The sequence below is a fragment of the Monodelphis domestica genome, chromosome 4 (genome assembly GCF_027887165.1).
Source record: "Monodelphis domestica isolate mMonDom1 chromosome 4, mMonDom1.pri, whole genome shotgun sequence".
Lineage (NCBI taxonomy): Eukaryota > Metazoa > Chordata > Mammalia > Didelphimorphia > Didelphidae > Monodelphis > Monodelphis domestica.
This window is the reverse complement of record NC_077230.1, coordinates 377,608,534-377,626,479: the sequence shown is the minus strand read 5'-3', so window position 1 is coordinate 377,626,479 and position 17,946 is coordinate 377,608,534. Positions and strand designations below refer to the sequence as shown.

Here is a 17,946-nt window from a genome sequence, read left to right as displayed (position 1 = left end):
AACTAGGTCCCTGAGAGGGAATAGATAGGAGAGCTGAGAAAGCAAAATCCAGGAGTCAGCAGGTTCACGTGTTCCATTGCGGTCAAGACAAATTGGGACCAAGAAAACATACATTTTGGCACCTGAGCGACCATTTAGCTTTTCAGAATGTCTAACGGTTTAAATGGAGGAAAGTGGTCAACCTTTTTTCAAGGAATGTAAAGAAGGAAAAAGGACTGTTTGGGACCTGTTTCCCACCTTATACTAATTTTTAAGTAGGAAAATATTTAAATCTGATGGATTTTGGATTGCATTGTCCTCTACAACCTCAGTTTAGTAACTCATGGAGGGGGGGAAATAGTAGAACACAGGAAGTAAAGGATAATTGATAGCCAATATACTGTATAGGACTAGAGACACTTATAAAATTTAGTCTCCTGACTTGTTTCTGATACAAGCAAGGTCTTTTGGTGTCATTGGATGGTGAAAATTTGACCAAATCAGTAATCATAATAAAACTACTGTTGAATTTGTTTTCTGTCATCTTCCAATTCCCTATCTGCTTGGATACTAGGGAACTTGAGGTATTAGGTATAATTTTAGCCCTCACATCAAGGAATTTATATTTGTCTTTATACTAGAAAACAGGTAATTTTCACATCCGTCAGCCAAACCAAATGTGCCCCAGTTTTGCTTTTGAAAAGACATGGAGAGATAAACAAGAGGAGGGAAAACTAGGGAAACCCAGTGCCCTGAGAATCCCCATACAAAGTATGGAGTTGCAGGAGTTTGCATCAGCAGCTGGAAGGATGTGATTACTCCTTGGAACACAGAGATTAGAGGTAAGGGCATATTTGTATAGCCCTTTTAAATTAAAAGATTTTCCCAAGTGCATTCTTAATTGACTCTCCAAATGACCTTTAATATAGGTTGTTCAAATCTTATCTCCATGGTTAAGTTCTGGGAGAGAGATTTTACCAAGATCATACCTCTGGTCAATGGTGAAGTTCAACCCTAGGGAAGCTAGTCTCAAAGGTTAACAGCATCACACTTCCTCACGGGGTGACCCTGGGCAAGTCACTTAACCCAGATTGCCCAATCCTTGCTGCTTTTCTGTTAGAATTGATACAGGGGGCAGCTGTAGCTCAGTGGATGAAGAGCCAAGCCTAGAGACTGGAGGTCCTAGGTTCAAATCAAACCTCAGATACTTCCTAGCTATGTGACCCTGGGCAAGGAACTTAACCCCCATTGCCTAGCCCTTACCACTCTTCTGCCTTGGAACCAATACATAGTATTGATTCTAAAGCTGAAGGTACTGGTTAAAATATATATGTATATATACTAAATCTATACTAAAAAGGTACAGGTTTTGGTTTTTTGTTTTCATTGTTTTTTTAATGGTTAATAACATCATGTCAAAGAGTGCTAGACTTCAAAGATCTGGGTTCCTAATTGGCAAGTGGCAGACCCAGAACTCCCAATAAGATCTCTGGACTCTTCAATCCAGTGCTCTTTACACACACAAAAACATGAACCTGGATGTGGTATAAAATATTTGGATATTATTGGTGATAGAGCAGGTATGGGAAGGTAGCACGTAATCATAGCAAAGAAGCAATGGCCATAATATCAAGGAGAGAGACAGGAGGGTCAGGGATAGATCATATACTAGGCACAGGGAATAACTGAGAGACAAAACAGAATTCTTCTCATTTGAAGTTTGTTCAATTCTTACTTATCACCTAATCAAGATATGGCAGCTGGTAGTAGACTTTCAGGACATTCCTTTCCTCCCTCAATGAATTTAGGTTCTGGCTCTGTCTTTGCCCTCCAGCTCCTGCCCTTATATTAAGGGCCTTCAGTTCAACATACATATTGCTACTCCCCTAAATAACCCTAACTTCTTGACTCATCAATAACTCATTTCCTATGCCCTGTTCTGCCCTGCCATAGCCATACACTGAGCTGGTCATACCCTTGATCTTATCAACTTCGTGTATATGAATTCTGAAATTCTCTTATCACTGATCAGTCTGTTGTCATTCCACCTCTCCCTCTGTTTTGTAGCCACAAACTTTTTTATCCTTACTGTAACCCCCAAATAGTTAACCCTCTCAGGGTTTGGGGGTTTGTTTTACTAATTTTCTCTTTTTTTTAATGTCCCCACCCCCATTGCACATAGATACAATTTTTAGTAATTGTTTTCTGGCACTTTGTGATCTTTCCCTCCCCCTAAATGCGCTTCCCCCCATTCTTTCCCACACTATCACCTTACATTGACTACCTTCTCTTTGCCCAGGTGACCCTTTGGTAAAGCAGTTGAACTATGTTGTCCTCTCAAATCGCTTGTCACTTTATCCTGTCAAAGATCTTGCCCTGACAAACCCCAACTTTGGATTACTTCTGCCATCAGTTGCCTTCACTCCTAAGTCATAAAATGAAACCAGAGAAAATCATGAATTCATACCAACTAGTTCCATTACAAATTGTTACATAATCTCAACCAGGCCCTCTTGGTGAATAAGCAATCCATTTACACTCCCTACTTGACTCACTATCCCACTCAACACAATGGCTCTTCCAAACCTTGTCATCTCATCTTGAATTGCCTTCCTCTCTACCTTCTAAACTGAGAAATGTGCCTCATGTCACTGAAAGAATTGAAGTCATTTACAGAGCACTTCTCCCTTGGTCCTCATGTCACCTATATGCCTTCTGCAACTATCTATCTGTTTCAAATGAAGAGGTGGCCCCTTTAACCAAGAAAAAAACTGCCTGCCCAAATGATCTGAATTCCATCCAGTCTTCTCTAGCAGATTTCCCCCTCTTCATTCCTACTTCTCTCAATGTCTCCTTGTCTATTGGCTGCTTTCTTACTTTGACCTCCAAAAATCCTTCATTAATTTAAATTATCAACCCATATCTTTCCCTTTTGTGGCTAATCTCTTTGAGAAGGTCCAATTCTCTCACTTATCTCTTTGAAGTCTTTTTTTCTCACCTCAGTATTCAACCAAATCAAGTCTCTCTAAAATTGTTAATGTTCTCTTAATTACCAATCTTCATCCTTCCTGATCTCTCTGTATCCATTTACATTGTCATTCATCCTTTATGCCTTGATATTATTCTCTGGGTTTTCATGATGGTATCTATCCTAGATCCCTTTCTTTGTGTCATATTTCTCCTATCTTCTTTACTAGATATTCATCCATCTTCATCTTCATGTCTTCTAACTGTGGTTGTCACCAAAGGCTCTGTGTTGCTGTCCATGCTATTTCACTTGGTATTCTTGTCAGCTCCCATCAGTTCATCGCCATGCTTGTTGAGCCCTACAATTTGTTGAGCCCTACAATTTCCTGACTCACATCTCTAGTTGTCTGTTGGCCCATTTTTTTTTTAATCCTTACTTTCCATTTTAGAATCAATACTGTGTATTGGTTCCAAGGCAGAAGATATTAAGGGCTGGGCAATGGGGGTTAAGTTCCTTGCCCAAGATCACACAAATAGGATGTATTTGAGACAGGTTTGAACCTAGGACTTCCTGATTCTAGGCCTGGCTCTCTTCTAGGTGCCTACCTGTTGGACCTCTCAAACTAAACTGATATTTTAAACTCAACATGTCCAAAATTCAACTCAAAATCTTTCCCACTAAACCCTCTTTTCTGGCTATCTTTCCAGTGTCTGAGTATAGTACTATCCACTCAGTTATCCCATTTCCAACCTAATTCTCATCCTGGAGTCTATTTTCACAAAGCACATACATACACCCGTCTTATTCAATTAGTTGTTACAGTCTATTGATAAGTTGATTGTTAAGCATAATTATTAATCTGAAGCTGTAAATGACTGATTCAACTTAATAATTATGCTTATCAATCAACAGCTGTGCCTAATTAATAAACACATTTATCACCAGTTATCTTATACTTTACCACATCTAGTGACACTGGCCTCCTTGCTATTTCTTAAAAAAGACACTTGACTGTCCCCCATGCCTGGAACTCTCAATACCTCCTTCCCTGACTTTCTTCAAATCTCAGCTAAGTCTTCAAGAAGACTTAATCTTAGTTCTTTCCTTCTAAGACTACTCCCAATTTATCTCGTGTATATTTTATAAATAATTATGTATGAGCTGCTTTTTTTGCCATTTGACTCAACTCCCTTAGAACAGGTATTTATTTGTTTTTAACACTTCCCTTCAGTCTTAGAATTGTTACTAAGTTCCAAGACAAAAGATTAAGAGCTAGGCAGTGGGAGTTAAGTGACTTGCCTAGGGTCACACAGCTAGAAAGTGTCTGAGGCCCTATTTGAACTGAAGACCTCTTCTCCGGGGCTGGTGTTCTATCCACTGAGCCATCTGGTTGCCCCCAGGTATTTGTCTGTTTGCCTTTCTTTGCCTCCCCAGCACTTAGTACAGTGCCTGGCACAGATAAATGCTAGTTGGCTGATTGACTTCAGGAAAGGTGAGTAGTCTGATTCAGGTGGGGTAAGTTCAAAGGAAGCATGGTAAGTCAACTGGCAAGATAGGTGGAATCATTTTCATTCTGTTCTGTTGAGTTCATCTCTTTCTTTTCCACCTCTCCTCTGTCTCATTTCCTTTGCTCTCCCTCCATCTCACCAAAATCAACGCTAGTCTTATTAAAAGCTCAGAAGTTATTATTGGAAGAAAGGGAGTAGGTAATCCCTAGGTGGGGAGTCCTGCAAACCCTAGAGGCTGAAGACCCCAAGCTATGAGGGGCAGGTGAGACAGAAGAAAGAAGAGAAAGTAAAGCTAGAGAAAACAACTGATCTCCAGCAAAGTGCCACAGTCAAGCACCAGAGATTTGTTCCTTAATGCAGTGGAGGAGACCAACAAAAAAAAAGAACCTAATGCTGTATTCAGCTGTCCACTACATTCTTCCATTAAAATTCCAGCTATTCTTTAGTCAGTTCAGTTGTGTTAGTCTTTGTGACCACATCTGAGGTTTTCTTAGCAAAGATAGTGGAGTGGTTTACCGTTTCCTTCTCCAGCTCATCGTACAGATGAGGAAACTGAGACAAACATCATTAAGTAACTTTCCTGGGGTCACTGCTAGGAAGTGGCTAAGGCTGGATTTGAACTCAGATCTTCCTGACTCCAGGCCAAGGTGTTCTATTCACTGTGCTACTTAGATGCCTAAAATGCCAGTATGGGCACTTAATTACATTGATTTTGAAACAAGTTACTATGTTCTAAGGACTTCATTACTGTTCAGTGTCACCTCAGGCTGTGTATTTACAATGAGAAACCATAGGGCAGTGGGTAGCACACAGGATTGGGAACTAAGAGACCTATTCTCTGATCCAGGCCCATCCCTAACGTGCTGTATGACCTTGGAAAAGGCTTCAGTTCCCTCACTTGCAAAATGAAGGGAGTAGACTAGATAATAGCTTGTGTGTGTAAATGCCGAAGTTGAGCTGATTTCACTGATTTGGAGAATTGTTTTTTCCCTTTAGTGTTACAGCTTACTACCTACCCATCCAGGCCTGTCTATCCTATTCCTGATCTTCCTATAAGTTAGCCACAGGAAGTCCACCCAACATGTGCAATTGATTTTTCTTGACATTGGAAAGGTAAGGTTAGAGTTAACTACCAGTTAGTTATAAGTTCTTTACATGATCTCATTTATTTCTCAGAGCATCCCTGTGAGTCCATGCAAAGATTTCGGTTTTATAAAGAAGAAACCCAGATTAGTTAAGTGGCTTGCTTCAGTTCACATAGAACATAAGTGTCAGGACCAAGACTAAGTTTCCAAATCTAGTTTTCTTCCCATGCCAGGAAGATGTAAGTGGTCTTTCAAGTCTTCAGCATTGCAGAGAATTTTTTTTTAATTTTTGTATTATAAAGATATTTTATCAATTACATATAATAACAAATTTCCACATAAGTTTTTTGAAGTTATATGATCTAACTTGTCTCCCTCCCTCCCCCCTCCCAGAGCTGGCAAACAATTTGATCTGGGTTATTATACATGTATATCATGAAAAACATTTCCATATTGTTCATTTTTGTAAAAGAATAATCACATAAAGCCAGAACCCCCAAACAAAAATCCAAATAAACTAAAGGGGAAAATTGCATTCTTTGATCTGCTTTCCAACTCCAATAGTTCTTTCTCCTACAGAGAGTTTTAATATCACTAGGGCTATTAAAAGGCATCTAGGTGGTGTGGCACAGTCAATAGAATGTCAGTACTGGAGTCAAGAAGACTTGAGTTCAAATCTAGCCATAAGACTCTAGCTGTGTGACCCTAGGCAAGTCACTTAACCCTATTTGCCTTAGTTTCCTCATCTATAAAATGAGCTAGAGAAGGAAATAGCAAACCTTTTCAGTATCTTAAAAAAAAAAACCACCACCAAAAGGGGTCTTGAAGAACTGGACAAGACTGAATAACAACAACAAATGGTTATTAAAACTGACATCTCTGTTAAACATCATCCTACTGTCAGTAGGGGTTGGTTGGTCAGATTAGACAATTTCCCAATTGATGAAAATAAGTCCAGTTTGGCACTGCATTGACTGGTGAATAGAGTATCAATCAACATCCTAGCCCCTTTAATTTTCCCATCGGTCCTCTCACCCTACTTCCCCTATCCCTCTCCTGTGAATTAAGAAAGAGAAAGACCTGCTCACTATCTTGTTAGGTATAGGTAAACCACTGAAGCCCATACCTATAAGAAAACATCAGAAGATAAAACCCCAGGACATAAAGATCAGCATCTCCCCACCCTTCTAAAAGGTCCTTGGTTTAGTCCCTTGTAACCAAGTCAGAAATTGGCCTTGGCCTATCAGCTTCCTGGAGCTGTTCCCAGAGGTTAGCTATTGGCTGCCAGATAAATCCCACCCATCTCCCTTTTAATTGGCCACTAGTCAACGTATAAAAGGGAGCCTGTTGCTGAGCAAAAAAAGAAAGGGGAAAAAAAGCTAGCAAAAAGGATGTTTTAAGGTAGTATTCTCGATCAGAGCTGGTCTTCCTGACATTTCATCTGCCAAAGCCGAGAGGAAGGTGTGACCAAGGCGTTTTGAAGACTTCTGAAGATGCTTGCAATGGTATTGATACTATTCCTGGATTGAATTTGAAAGATAGCTGTTCACTTATCTGGGCTTCAGTTTTTAATCTGACAAATGAGGATGGATTAGATGACCTCAAAGGAGGGATCAAAGCAGCCCTACGTCAGTCATCTAGCATAAATAGGGACAACCATGGGAATTCAACAAAGGGCAGAGAGGGGAGGCAGTCCAGTATCTGAAGATGTGCCTTGAGAGGACCCAGCCTCCGAAAGGGAGGTCTGCTACTGGTATGACTCCTCACAGGTTAACAGGAAGAGTATTGTCTTGGGAAGGAGAAAGAGTGCAGGGAAGACTTTTTTTTTTAATTGAGGGAAATGTGAGTAAGACCTGGGAGTTAGGAAATATGCCCCCAAAAGGGATAAAGGGCACTAGCCTTGGAGGGAGGTGTTAGGCTGTTGGGGCATTGTTGTACGGTGGGAATCTCCTGAATCAGGAGTCTGGACATTTGGATTCCAGTCTGATCTCTTAGCAATAATGCTTTATGTGACTTGGAAGAGTCCCCTGCCCACTCCCACCTCCCATCCTGGTTCTTCAGTTCCTCTGCAAAATTATGGGAGTTGGCCTAGGTGATCTCTCAGGCTTCCTTGGGGCTTGGCCACTTTTTGCTCAAAAGCAAAGCCATCCTCAGAGCTAATGGCTGGTGATAGAAACTCTGCACATCAGACTTTTGGGGAAGACAGGTGCTGGGTCCAGAATGGCTGGCCTCTGGCCAGAGGAACTAGGTTTGATTTCTAGTTATACCATTACTACTGAGCATGGACAAAAGAACTTCTGCTATCTTTTCTCAGGTACAACTTTGAGTTGTAGCAGCACATGACCAGCAGGGGGTGATGTCTGCTCATGCAGATTCAAACAGGTCTTTTTTTTTCCCTGCCCAGTAGAATTTTTTCCATTCAATGGAGCCACTTAGACTGGAATCGAAGCCTTTTTCTTTTTCTTTTCCTTTTTTTTAAATTTTATTTAATTAGTCAATTTAGAACATTATTCCTTGGTTACAAGAATCATATTCTTTCCCTTTCCTCCCCCACCCCTTCCCATAGCTGACACACATCTTTGCCTTTTTCTAATCCACATGGTGTGGAAGGAAATAGCTGAGTTATCCAAGGTCTCCAGTCACTTCCCTTTAGCATAGACACTTCTGCAGAGCACCTGTGCTGGGGCTTGCATTTAGATTTCTGAGTCTAATTTGTTTCTGGAACTGGGCTCCTCCAGACTTTGGAATCATGCCTCCAGGCACTCACCCTCAGGAGAGCTCCTAGAGGCGGAATGAATGAGACTTCTCTTTTATTGCTTGGAATAGAGGAAGTGAAGGCTGAAAAGTAGTTTGGATAGACTGAGAGCTTCAGCCAGGGAGCATGCCTGGATTTCTTTATGTGAGTTTTTTCTTATCAAAATGTCTACTTCATTCAATGAGTATTTTTGAGGTCCTCTTGTGTATAAGTTGCTATGGAAGTGCAGAGGGAAAAACAGAAGCAGCCAGGAAAGTCAGAAACTTGGGAGTCCAGCAGCTTTGGCGTTTACTTTGTGACCCAGGGGCAAAAACATTTCTGAATACATTTACTGATCTGTAAAATGGGGATAGCGTTACCCTACTATTCTAAGGCTCTTGTGAGCAAAAAATGAGATTATGATGACAAAGTTTTTTGGTTATATGTTAAGTACTATATAAATGTCATTTGTTGCCATTATGATATGTTGGAGCTGAATGAACATGATTCCTGACATGTACTTTGCAGTGAGATTTTAAAAAAATTTAATTTCATTTACGTTGATACAGTTTTTTATAGGACTTTGAGATTTCAACTGAAAGCTCTAAGAGATGGAAGAAGAAAAGGCATGAGAAAGAGAGACAGAAAGAGCTGTATGAACAAAGGCAGAGAAATGAGAATGTATGTTTTAGAAATGTCCAATAATACAGTTTGACTGGAACATAGAGTACACAAAAGGAAGTCGTATGTCTTGTGATGCAGCAGAAATATCAATGTATCTGTAGTCAAAGATTGTTATTGTTGTCCATTCCCTCCTATCTGACTCCTTGTGATCCTGTGGACCACAGCTATCCATGGGGTTTTCTTGACAAGGATACTGGAATGGATTGCCATTTCCTGATCCAGTGGATCCTTTTGAAGTCAGAGGACCTGGGTTCAAATCCTAGCCCTGCTAATCTCTCTATCTGGATGACTTAAACAGATCACTTAATCTCCCTCCACAGTTTCCTTATCTATAAAATATTAATTGGCCACTATGGTCTCTAATAGCTCTTAATCCATTTTATATGATTAATGACTGATGGGATATAAGGAAAGAGAGAGGAGTCAAAGATGAGTCAGGTTCTCCATGAAATATCAGGGGCCATGAACAGAAATGGGAAAGCCAAGAGGAAGGGTTTGCCTTTGAGAAGGGTTCAGTTTTCAGTATCCAGCTTGTTCATTTCCCAGAGATACATCTTCATGGAAATGTCCAGCAAATAGTTGAAACCCTGGAGCTGAAATTTAGAGCAGACATCAGAGATTCATTTGAGATAAACTACATTTTAGAGATGTTCATTGCTTGGAGGTGCTAGGCTAAACAGCTTGGGGAGTAAGAGCTCACAAACTGAAACTGGGGAGGTATCAGGGACTGATTGATTTCCCTACTCCCCCAAGACCATCCAATTCCCTGAGGATAGTATTCCTGCCTATCTCCATCTGTGTTAAATTTAAAGGATTAGCTCCCATTTCATATCTTAGCTGCTGGATCTGGGTAAAGTGGGGCGGTGAGAGAGCCTTGGGAAAGATGTAATTCAGTAATGGCATTGCATCAACCTGCAGAACCTCCCTTCTGCCCTATTGCTCTCCCTAACTTCCTTTCTCCCCTCCCCCTCCCCCTTCCTAGACCAAGGTCATGGCTAGAAGTCTGAGGGAAATACCTGAAGTCTATGGAAGAGGGAATCAAAGAGGGGAGCTGTGTAAGGAGACGGGAGTTAAGATATCAGAAAACCAAGATAGTGTGAAGTCTTAAACTCGCAGGGAAAGCTTCAAACTTGATGCCCTGGCACTTAGAGGAGTTTAGCAAATGTTTGTTGATTGGGTGATTAAATACTGTTAAATATAGTACCAAATGCGATTAAGGAAAACAAGGACGGGGAAAGACTGAAACTTCTACCAGAGAGATTCAGTGGCCCTGGGGTTGGACACCTGAATGAATTTCAGGAGAAGTTACGAAATTTCCTCCAGAGAACTTAAGATATAAGCTGGATTCTCCTCGGTCTGGTATGTTTGAAGGTGCAGCAGTGCTTGAGGGCAAGGTTGAATATATTGAATGACCTTAATAAGATCAGGCCTATAATTAGCTTCAGCAATGTTTAATTTGTAACGTTCCCACCAAAACTCATCCCGAGACCCTGAACAGTCCTACCAGGAACTCAATCTCCAGCATGAACTGGCTTGAAATTCTAAACCCTGAAACCATTGCTAGCCCCAAAAAAAGTCGCATTTCATCATGCGGTCGAAATGACGATCTGGGACTGTCACTCTCAGTCTGTCATTTTTCATTTACTTGTTTATGAGTAACCCTCTTGCAAAAGTTTGCAACATCCTCTGGGTTAAAACTACAACTCCCAGATCCCCCAGCGCCCCCCTGAGCCCATTGGAAGATCGTCAAGAGAAGCGGTTCTAGGAGGGAAGATGTCTCCGCCTTCTGCAAGACCAAACGGTAGGTGATTGGCCGGAGCCTGGAGCTTTTGTGTCCCCGCCTTCCTCTGCTCCCACCCCCTGACCTGCGGCTGGATAGGTCCCTGTTGCCGAGGTCGGATCCAGAGAAGCTAGAAGCAGTCGGTCTCGGGGATGTCGGTGAGCTGTGGTAGCCAAGACACTCTCCACTCTAGAATCCTGAGACCCCCCCGGGGCCACTCGAGAACCTGGGCCCCCCCTAGGGTAGCCACGGACGGTTCCTGATCTGTGGCAGAATCGTGGGGCTGTGGACAGGTGCAGAACCCCTCCTCCTAGGGAGCGTCCGCAACACAGGGACCCGTTTGCGCGCTGCACCCCCGCGGCCATCCCCGTGGGCCCCGCAGGGGAGGTGCGTGCTGGCTGGCACCATGATCGTCGCCGACGCGGAGAACTGCGCCGGAATCCAGAGCTATATCCCCTATGCCCAGTGCGGCGGCGCCGGAGCCTCGGAGGTGAGTGGTCTATACCCCTCCCTAGTCTTCCCCCTTGAGCCTTGGAGGGGACGCGTCCGGTGTCCTTCCCCCCTGGCAACGGGACCGGCTCGACGGCAGGTTTGACTTTGAGATCAGGAACTAGGGGCAGAATGTAATCCGGCTCTCGGGTTGCATCAACTGGCCGCCCACCCTGAGGACAAACCCTGGACGGCTTCTTAGGGACGGAGTGGGGGGGGGGGGGCTGGGAGAAGGAGGGGCTTCCCGAGGTAGCCTGTTACTTGCCCAGCTAGCGCAGTCTTCAAGCCCAGGCATGCCTGGGCCCGTCGTTGGCGACCCTGTCCGCTCCCTTCCCTGTTTTCCTTTGGAGACGACCCTTTGAGGTCTCAGGTCCGTGCCTTTGGGGAGGTGGTCACGGAGTTTTTCGCAGCACTGAGCGATATTCGCTGGTCTTGCACCCTCTGCACTATCCTCCTTCCTCCTTACTTTCCTCTCCCCTGGGGAGGAAGATCTCGCGGGGAGGGGGTGGCCAGGAAGAGGGGAAAAGACTGAAATGGGAACTCCTACGGCCAGGAGCGAGGTGCTTCCTGGACCGAGGTGGTCCATCGACCTCTCTAATTGTGGGAACTCCTGGCAGGTTTAGCAGTTCGGTCGAGACCTGCCCTCCTTCGAGCAAGAGGTGCTCGAGGAGAAGAATCTTGCAGCCCCTGATTAGTGATCTTTCGGTTCGATAGGCTCAGCCACTTGTTAGCTGTTGGGGTGGGGGTGGCCATAACTGAACCTTCTTTCCTCATCAGTGACACGGAGCTAAATGCTTGTCCGACCTACCTCACCTCTTTGTCATGAGGAGTTTTGTAAACTGGAAAACGTTGCCGAAGGATGAGCTGTACGGAGGTTTCCTCCCCCAGGAAGCCTTCCTTGACTAATCTCACCTGATTCAGATCAGACCATTCCTCTTGCCCAGTCTCCTTCCAGGACACGGGCACGTTGTTTGTAATGTGGGAAATGTGTTCTTGTAGCTCTCCCAGCCTGAAGTTTGAGTTCTGGTTATCTGAAGTCATTGGGGTAGGGAGAGTGCTCGCACCCCATTAACCTGGAACTCCTCTCCGAAATGCCTGGCTGCGCCCTGGAAGGGACCTCAGCCCCTTAATTTTACCGGGGGGAGGGGGGACCCTGAGGATATAAGAAATTAGGTGACTTACTTAAGGCCATATAGGTAGTAATGGTGAGGCTAGATTTGAACCAAGGTCCCCGGAGACCTTTCTCTTTCCCATCTTATTCCCTAATAAGGGGGAAGACCCAGAAAGACCTCGGTGGTCTAGCGTGATAGAGGTTCTACGGTCCCTTCCGGAGGTGAAAAAGAAAGGCTTCAGCCTCCTCTCCCTTCCCGCTACCACTCCCCTCCCACCTCCCACCTCCAGGTGTGTCCGTGGGGGAAGGACGGAGGGGATGGGCACTGGAAGGAGGAAGGCCCGGACTCCTCTCCCTTGGCCATGCCCCCTCGCCTGATAGACTCGCTCCCCAGTGGAAAACTTCGGAATCCGGGTGTCCGCAGCGGGAGATGTCTGCGTGGTGACGGCAAGTTAATGAGTATTCCAATGTGCCTGGAGAACGCTGCAGGACCAGGAAGTCTGTCCTCCGTTGGAGAACTGGCTTTTCTTCCAGAGAGCACTTGGCCGCTGCCGAGTCTGGCCGGGCGAACATTCCTGGACAGAATCGGAGTCCCCAACCCCCTAGGCAGAACTTGGGCGCTTCCACCACAAAGTGGATGGGACCCACACCCAGCCGGGGCAGGGCTGTGAGGAGAGGCGTCCTTCCGGGAACCCGTCCCCAGGGCAGCCGGAGGACCACTTAACCAGTCACTGGGAAAGACTGCACAAAATACAGTAAGAAACATCCAGAATGTTGCCTTTAGAGCTAGGACCGTAGGTGTTGGCAGGGATCCTCCTGTATGGTTTGTGGCCCTGCTTTCCGCTGGAGGTGGACACCAGCGATTTCCAACCAAATCCTCACCCTCACCTGTCCAGTCTTCAGTTGTGCCCGACTCATCAAGACATCGTGGATCATGGGGGGGGGGGGGGGGGGGGGCAAAGATACTGGAGTGACTTGCCATTTCCTTCTCCAAAAGATCCCATTTTTGTCAGACTTTTAATAAGAGGCAAGATCACGTGCCCGGGGTCTCACCGATAGAACGTTTCTATGGCTGGTCTTACTCACTTTTGGACTTGAACTCTGAACTTTCCCACCGCCACTGCCTCTACCTTCTTGGAACTCACCAGAGCCTAGTAAGGGAGATGCAAAGAAGACGGTTTATTTTTTACCTTCTGTCTTAAAATCAATCCTAGAGTAGGGACGTATTCTAAGAAGACCAGAAAGGGCTAAGCAGTTGGGGTTAGGGGACTTGCCCTGTGTCACACAGCTAGGATGCCCCTGAGGGCAGAAGGATTTCCCTTCTCCAGACCTGTTCTGCCCAACAGTCCCCTAGCTGCCCCTGACACCTGTGCCTCTTGGTGTCAACAAAGGGTTAATCTGAGCTTCCTGGAGGAGGAAAGAGCATTTCTGATTACAGGAATGGGGAAGACTAGAGGAGGTGGAGAGAGACAAAGTCAGAGCATTCCAAATGCAGGGAATGGATGTTTTAAGCAAAAGGAACTGAGGACCCCAGACCCTAGCAGCGGTAGGCTAATTTGGCTGGGGCACATGGTTAGGAATAATCTGAATGAAAATGAGAAAGGTAAGTTGTCAGAGCCTAGAAGGCCAGGCCAAGCCTTTCCATTAAAGCATAGACAATTAGAAGCCATTAAAAGGTTTTCACCCGGGAAAGCCAGACGGCCCTGACCCTTTGGTTGGGAGCTAACAACAGTCTGCTGACTCCATTACTAAGTGCTGACTGAGTGGTATTTACTACTAGTAGAGAGAAGTGAGCCTCTGTAGGAGCCTGGGAGGAAAGGGGAGCCGGCTCTGATTTACACAAAAAATCACTTAACCTCTCTGTTCCCCTGGTAACACAGTAGGAGAAGCCAGTCAGTTAGCCAGCATTTATTCTGAGCCTGGCCCTAAATTCTGGAGGTACAAAGGAACGGCAAAAACCACCCTCCCTGCCCTCAAGGAGCTCCCATTCTTATGGGAGAGATTGCTGTGAACAAAAGATATTTGCTGAATGGGGGATTGGGAAAGGCCTCTCTTAAGAAAGTGAGATCTTAAACTATAGCTGGATGGAAGCCAGGGAAACTAAAGAAGCCAAGATAAGATGGAAGAGCCAGGCTTGAGACCATCCAAGGAGGAGGCCTGAAGAAGCGGAAAGGAGACTCAGCATGAAGATTGTAGCTTATGTTTTTTTAAACCCCTACCTTCCTTCTTAGTATCGATTTTCTTTTCTTTTTTTTTTTAAACCCTTACCTTCCCATCTTGGAGTCAATACTGTGTATTGGCTCCAAGGCAGAAGAGTGGTAAGAGCTAGGCAATGGGGGTCAAGTGACTTGCCCAGGGTCACACAGCTAGGAAGTGTCTGAGGCCGGATTTGAACCTAGGACCTCCCATCTCTAGGGCTGGCTCTCAATCCACTGAGCTACCCAGCTGCCCCCTTAGTATTGATTTTCTAAGGCAGATCACAAAAGCTAGATCGTTGAGGTTAAGAGACTTAACCTCACAGGGTCACACAGCTAGGAAAGTGTCTATAGTCACATTTGAACCCAAGTCTTCTTGACTTCAGGCCTGGCTCTATACTCTGCACTACCCAGCTGCCACCAAAGTGCTTATAAATTCAGAAAGAGTGGCTAATGTGCATTGGTAGGAATAGTTTCCTCACTGGGAAAAAAAAAAGACAAGAGACCAAAAAGAGGAATGCATTTGGCTCTCTTTTCTAGGCAGGCACAGAACCTGCTGAGTAGAGCTCAGCATGAATTTTGTGTCCTAGCCTTGGCTCACCACTAATGTACTGTGTAACTTTGATCGAGTCATTTTCCCTTTTATTGGTTAGGAGAAGAGATGAGGAAAAAGGTAAAAAAAAAGATTTAAGATCCCTCTCTGCCTTAAGTTCTATGAATGATTCGATTCATTAAAAAATTCAATTAATGTACCCAATTTAAATTGAGAGGACTAAGCTCAAAGTTATGTAATAAATGGGAATGTAGAAATAACATCATATATTTATTAATATATTAATTATATACATAATGGGAAAATAAGTGTTTTCTGGAGCCTTTAGAAAGCTTTGTTCCTAGCTCTGTAAGTAGTCTGATCTCCTTGTCATTTAGCAGAACCCGCCCCCCCAAGGTCTATTTGCTGGCCTACCTCCAAATCCTGCCCTGACTTCTCTGGAGTTCTTTTAGTTCTTTGAGCCTGCAAGTGGCTGCTCTAACTGAGAAGAGTCACAGACACTGACACCTGGAAGGGATCTTTGAAATCATCTAGTCCAACCCTCTCATTTTAGGAGAGCAGGAAATTGTGGCCTGAGAGGTTAGGTCACTTGCCCCAAGTCACTCAGACGATGATAATATTTTCCCTTCAAATCACATAAAAAATAGCTTTTGACCTTCTTTAAAAAGTTCAGCCAGATTACCTTCCCCCTCCCAGGCTTCTTGAGACAGTAAGCACTTTGATATAGATTCTTCATGTAGCTATTCTGTGCTAAGCAAGTCATTTAACCCTCGGGGGACTGGAGCAACTCTAGAAATCACAGACCGTTGGATAGGCTTCTGTATCCCTGGAGGGAGTTCCTGTAATGATGGGAGTTCCCTTCAGTGATGAAATGACTAGTCTGGTGAAATCAGGCATCATAAAGAAAGGTCACCTCCTTCTTAGACTGGGAAATCCTATAGAAAGATGGGCCACATGCGTTTTATCTTATCACTTGCAGTTGTTTCAGGCTTATTTGACTCTTCGTGACCCATTTGGGGTTTTCTTGGCAAAGATGCTCCGCCATTTCCTTCTCCAGCTCATTTGACAGATGAGGAAACTGAGGCCCACAGGGTGAAGTGACTTGCTTGGGGTCACAGAACTAGTAAGAGTCTGAAGCTAGATTCAAACTTGGGTCTTCCTGACTCCTGGCCCAGCACTCTGTGCTACTCACCCCCAGTAGCCCTTTGATAAACCTACATCCCAGAATTTGAGAGTTCAAAGGAAACTCTGAGATCATCTAGTCCAAGCCATCCATGGGAAAGCTGTAGTATACCTAACAGTCATCAAGCCTCTTCCTGAAGACCCTGGGGGAGAGTCAGCCCCCTGCCACCTCCCTCCCTGGGCAGCCCATCCCACTTTTGAGCAGCTATCCTGGTAGGCATTTTTTCTTTCATATATCAAACCTAAATAGGCATCTTTGTAATTTGCACTCATTGCTTCTGGCAATGGGGGTAAATAAGTCTGATTCCTCTTCCATACTCCAAGGCAATGATCCTGCTTCTCTTAAGTCTTCTCCAGACTAAGTAGACTCCATTACCTCAAACAATCCTCACATGACTTAGACTCAAGACCCCTTCCTAGGAGTAGGATGGAGCCAGCTCTTAAACGCTTACCTTCAGTCTTAGCATCAACACTAAGTTTCCAAGTAGTAGGGGCTAGGCATTTGGGGTCAAGTGACTAGCCCAGGGTCACACAGGTAGGAAGTGACGAAGGCTAGATTTGAACTAGGACCTCCCATCTCTAAGCTTGGCTTTCTCTCCACTGCCCCACTCAGCAAGCACCACAAATCAGAGCTCCATTTTATTGTTTTGTTGCTTATCCAGACTTAAGGAAGTAATGAAGAAAACCTTAATAATGCAGATTAAAATTTGTATACTGTCCTGGGGCAGCTTGGTGGCTGCCTTGCCTTTACCACTCTTCTGCCTTGAAATCAATACTTAGTATTAATTCTAAGATAGAAGTTATGGGTTTAAAAAAATAAGAATAATATCCTCTAGCTTGAAGTTATTAACCATTTACCAGTATACCACTGCCCTTCACCAACTTGTTTGCCATCCTGTGGTCATTCCACATTATCCATGTCTTTCTTCAGCCTTGATGCCCAGAAAGGCACCTAATACTCCTTATGAGAGCAGAAAACAGTGAGGCTATCTATCTTCTTCTTCAGTGCGACCCATTGTTGTACTATACTTGCTTTCTTGGTAGCTACATCACTCTGCTACTGTAAATTGATCTTGTATTCAGTCAGTGGTCTGCCACATATTGTTCTAAGCAACTAGAATAGAAATGAGAGTGTTTGTTGTTTGTTTAACAGGTCCACTAAAAACCTTAAATCTTTTTTTTTGGGGGGGGGGGGACAGCTCTCTAACCATGCTTCTGGGCAACTAGGTGGCAATGGATAGAGCTCCTGACCTGGAGTCAGAAAGACTTATCTTCCTTGAGTTCAAATATGACTTCATCAGATACTTCTTGGCTGTGTGACCCTGGACAAATCACTTCACCCTATTGGCCTCAAGTTCCTCATTTGTAAAATGAGCTGGAGAAGGAAATAGCAAACCACTCCAGTGTCTTTGCCAACAAAGTTCCAAATGGGGTCACAAAGTCAGACACACGGAAGTGACTGGACAACAGTTCTATTTCTGCCATCTTATATATGTAAAGTTGTTTGTTTCTTTGATTTTTACCTGAGTTCAAGACTTTGCATTTGTCTCTTTTGAATTTGTTCGAAAGAGGTCCAGCCTGGCCGGTGCTCTAGCCTATGAAGATCCTCCTCATGGGTCTTGAGCCTTTTTAGATGCTGTTGGCTTTCCCTCTCATCTTTTTGTCATTTGCAGATTTA

At 44.3% G+C, this 17,946-nt stretch overlaps 1 protein-coding gene and 1 long non-coding RNA gene across 2 annotated transcripts in view; one reads left to right on the top strand and one right to left on the bottom strand.

The window, feature by feature from the left end:
* Positions 1-7,750: 7,750 nt before the first annotated feature.
* Positions 7,751-17,946, bottom strand: part of LOC130453872 (uncharacterized) — a 66,032-nt gene continuing 55,836 nt past the window's right edge. Inside the window, exons 4-5 of the long non-coding RNA XR_008911509.1 lie at positions 13,425-13,489; positions 7,751-9,551 (exon numbers count right to left, since the gene is read on the bottom strand). This is a non-coding gene — a long non-coding RNA (uncharacterized LOC130453872). The remainder of the gene's footprint in view (positions 9,552-13,424; positions 13,490-17,946) is intronic.
* SESN2 (sestrin 2) overlaps positions 10,621-17,946 on the top strand; it is a 28,044-nt gene continuing 20,718 nt past the window's right edge. Inside the window, exon 1 of the mRNA XM_007491471.2 lies at positions 10,621-11,228. Coding sequence (XP_007491533.2) covers positions 11,145-11,228 — 84 coding nt within the window. The 5' untranslated portion in view covers positions 10,621-11,144. The remainder of the gene's footprint in view (positions 11,229-17,946) is intronic.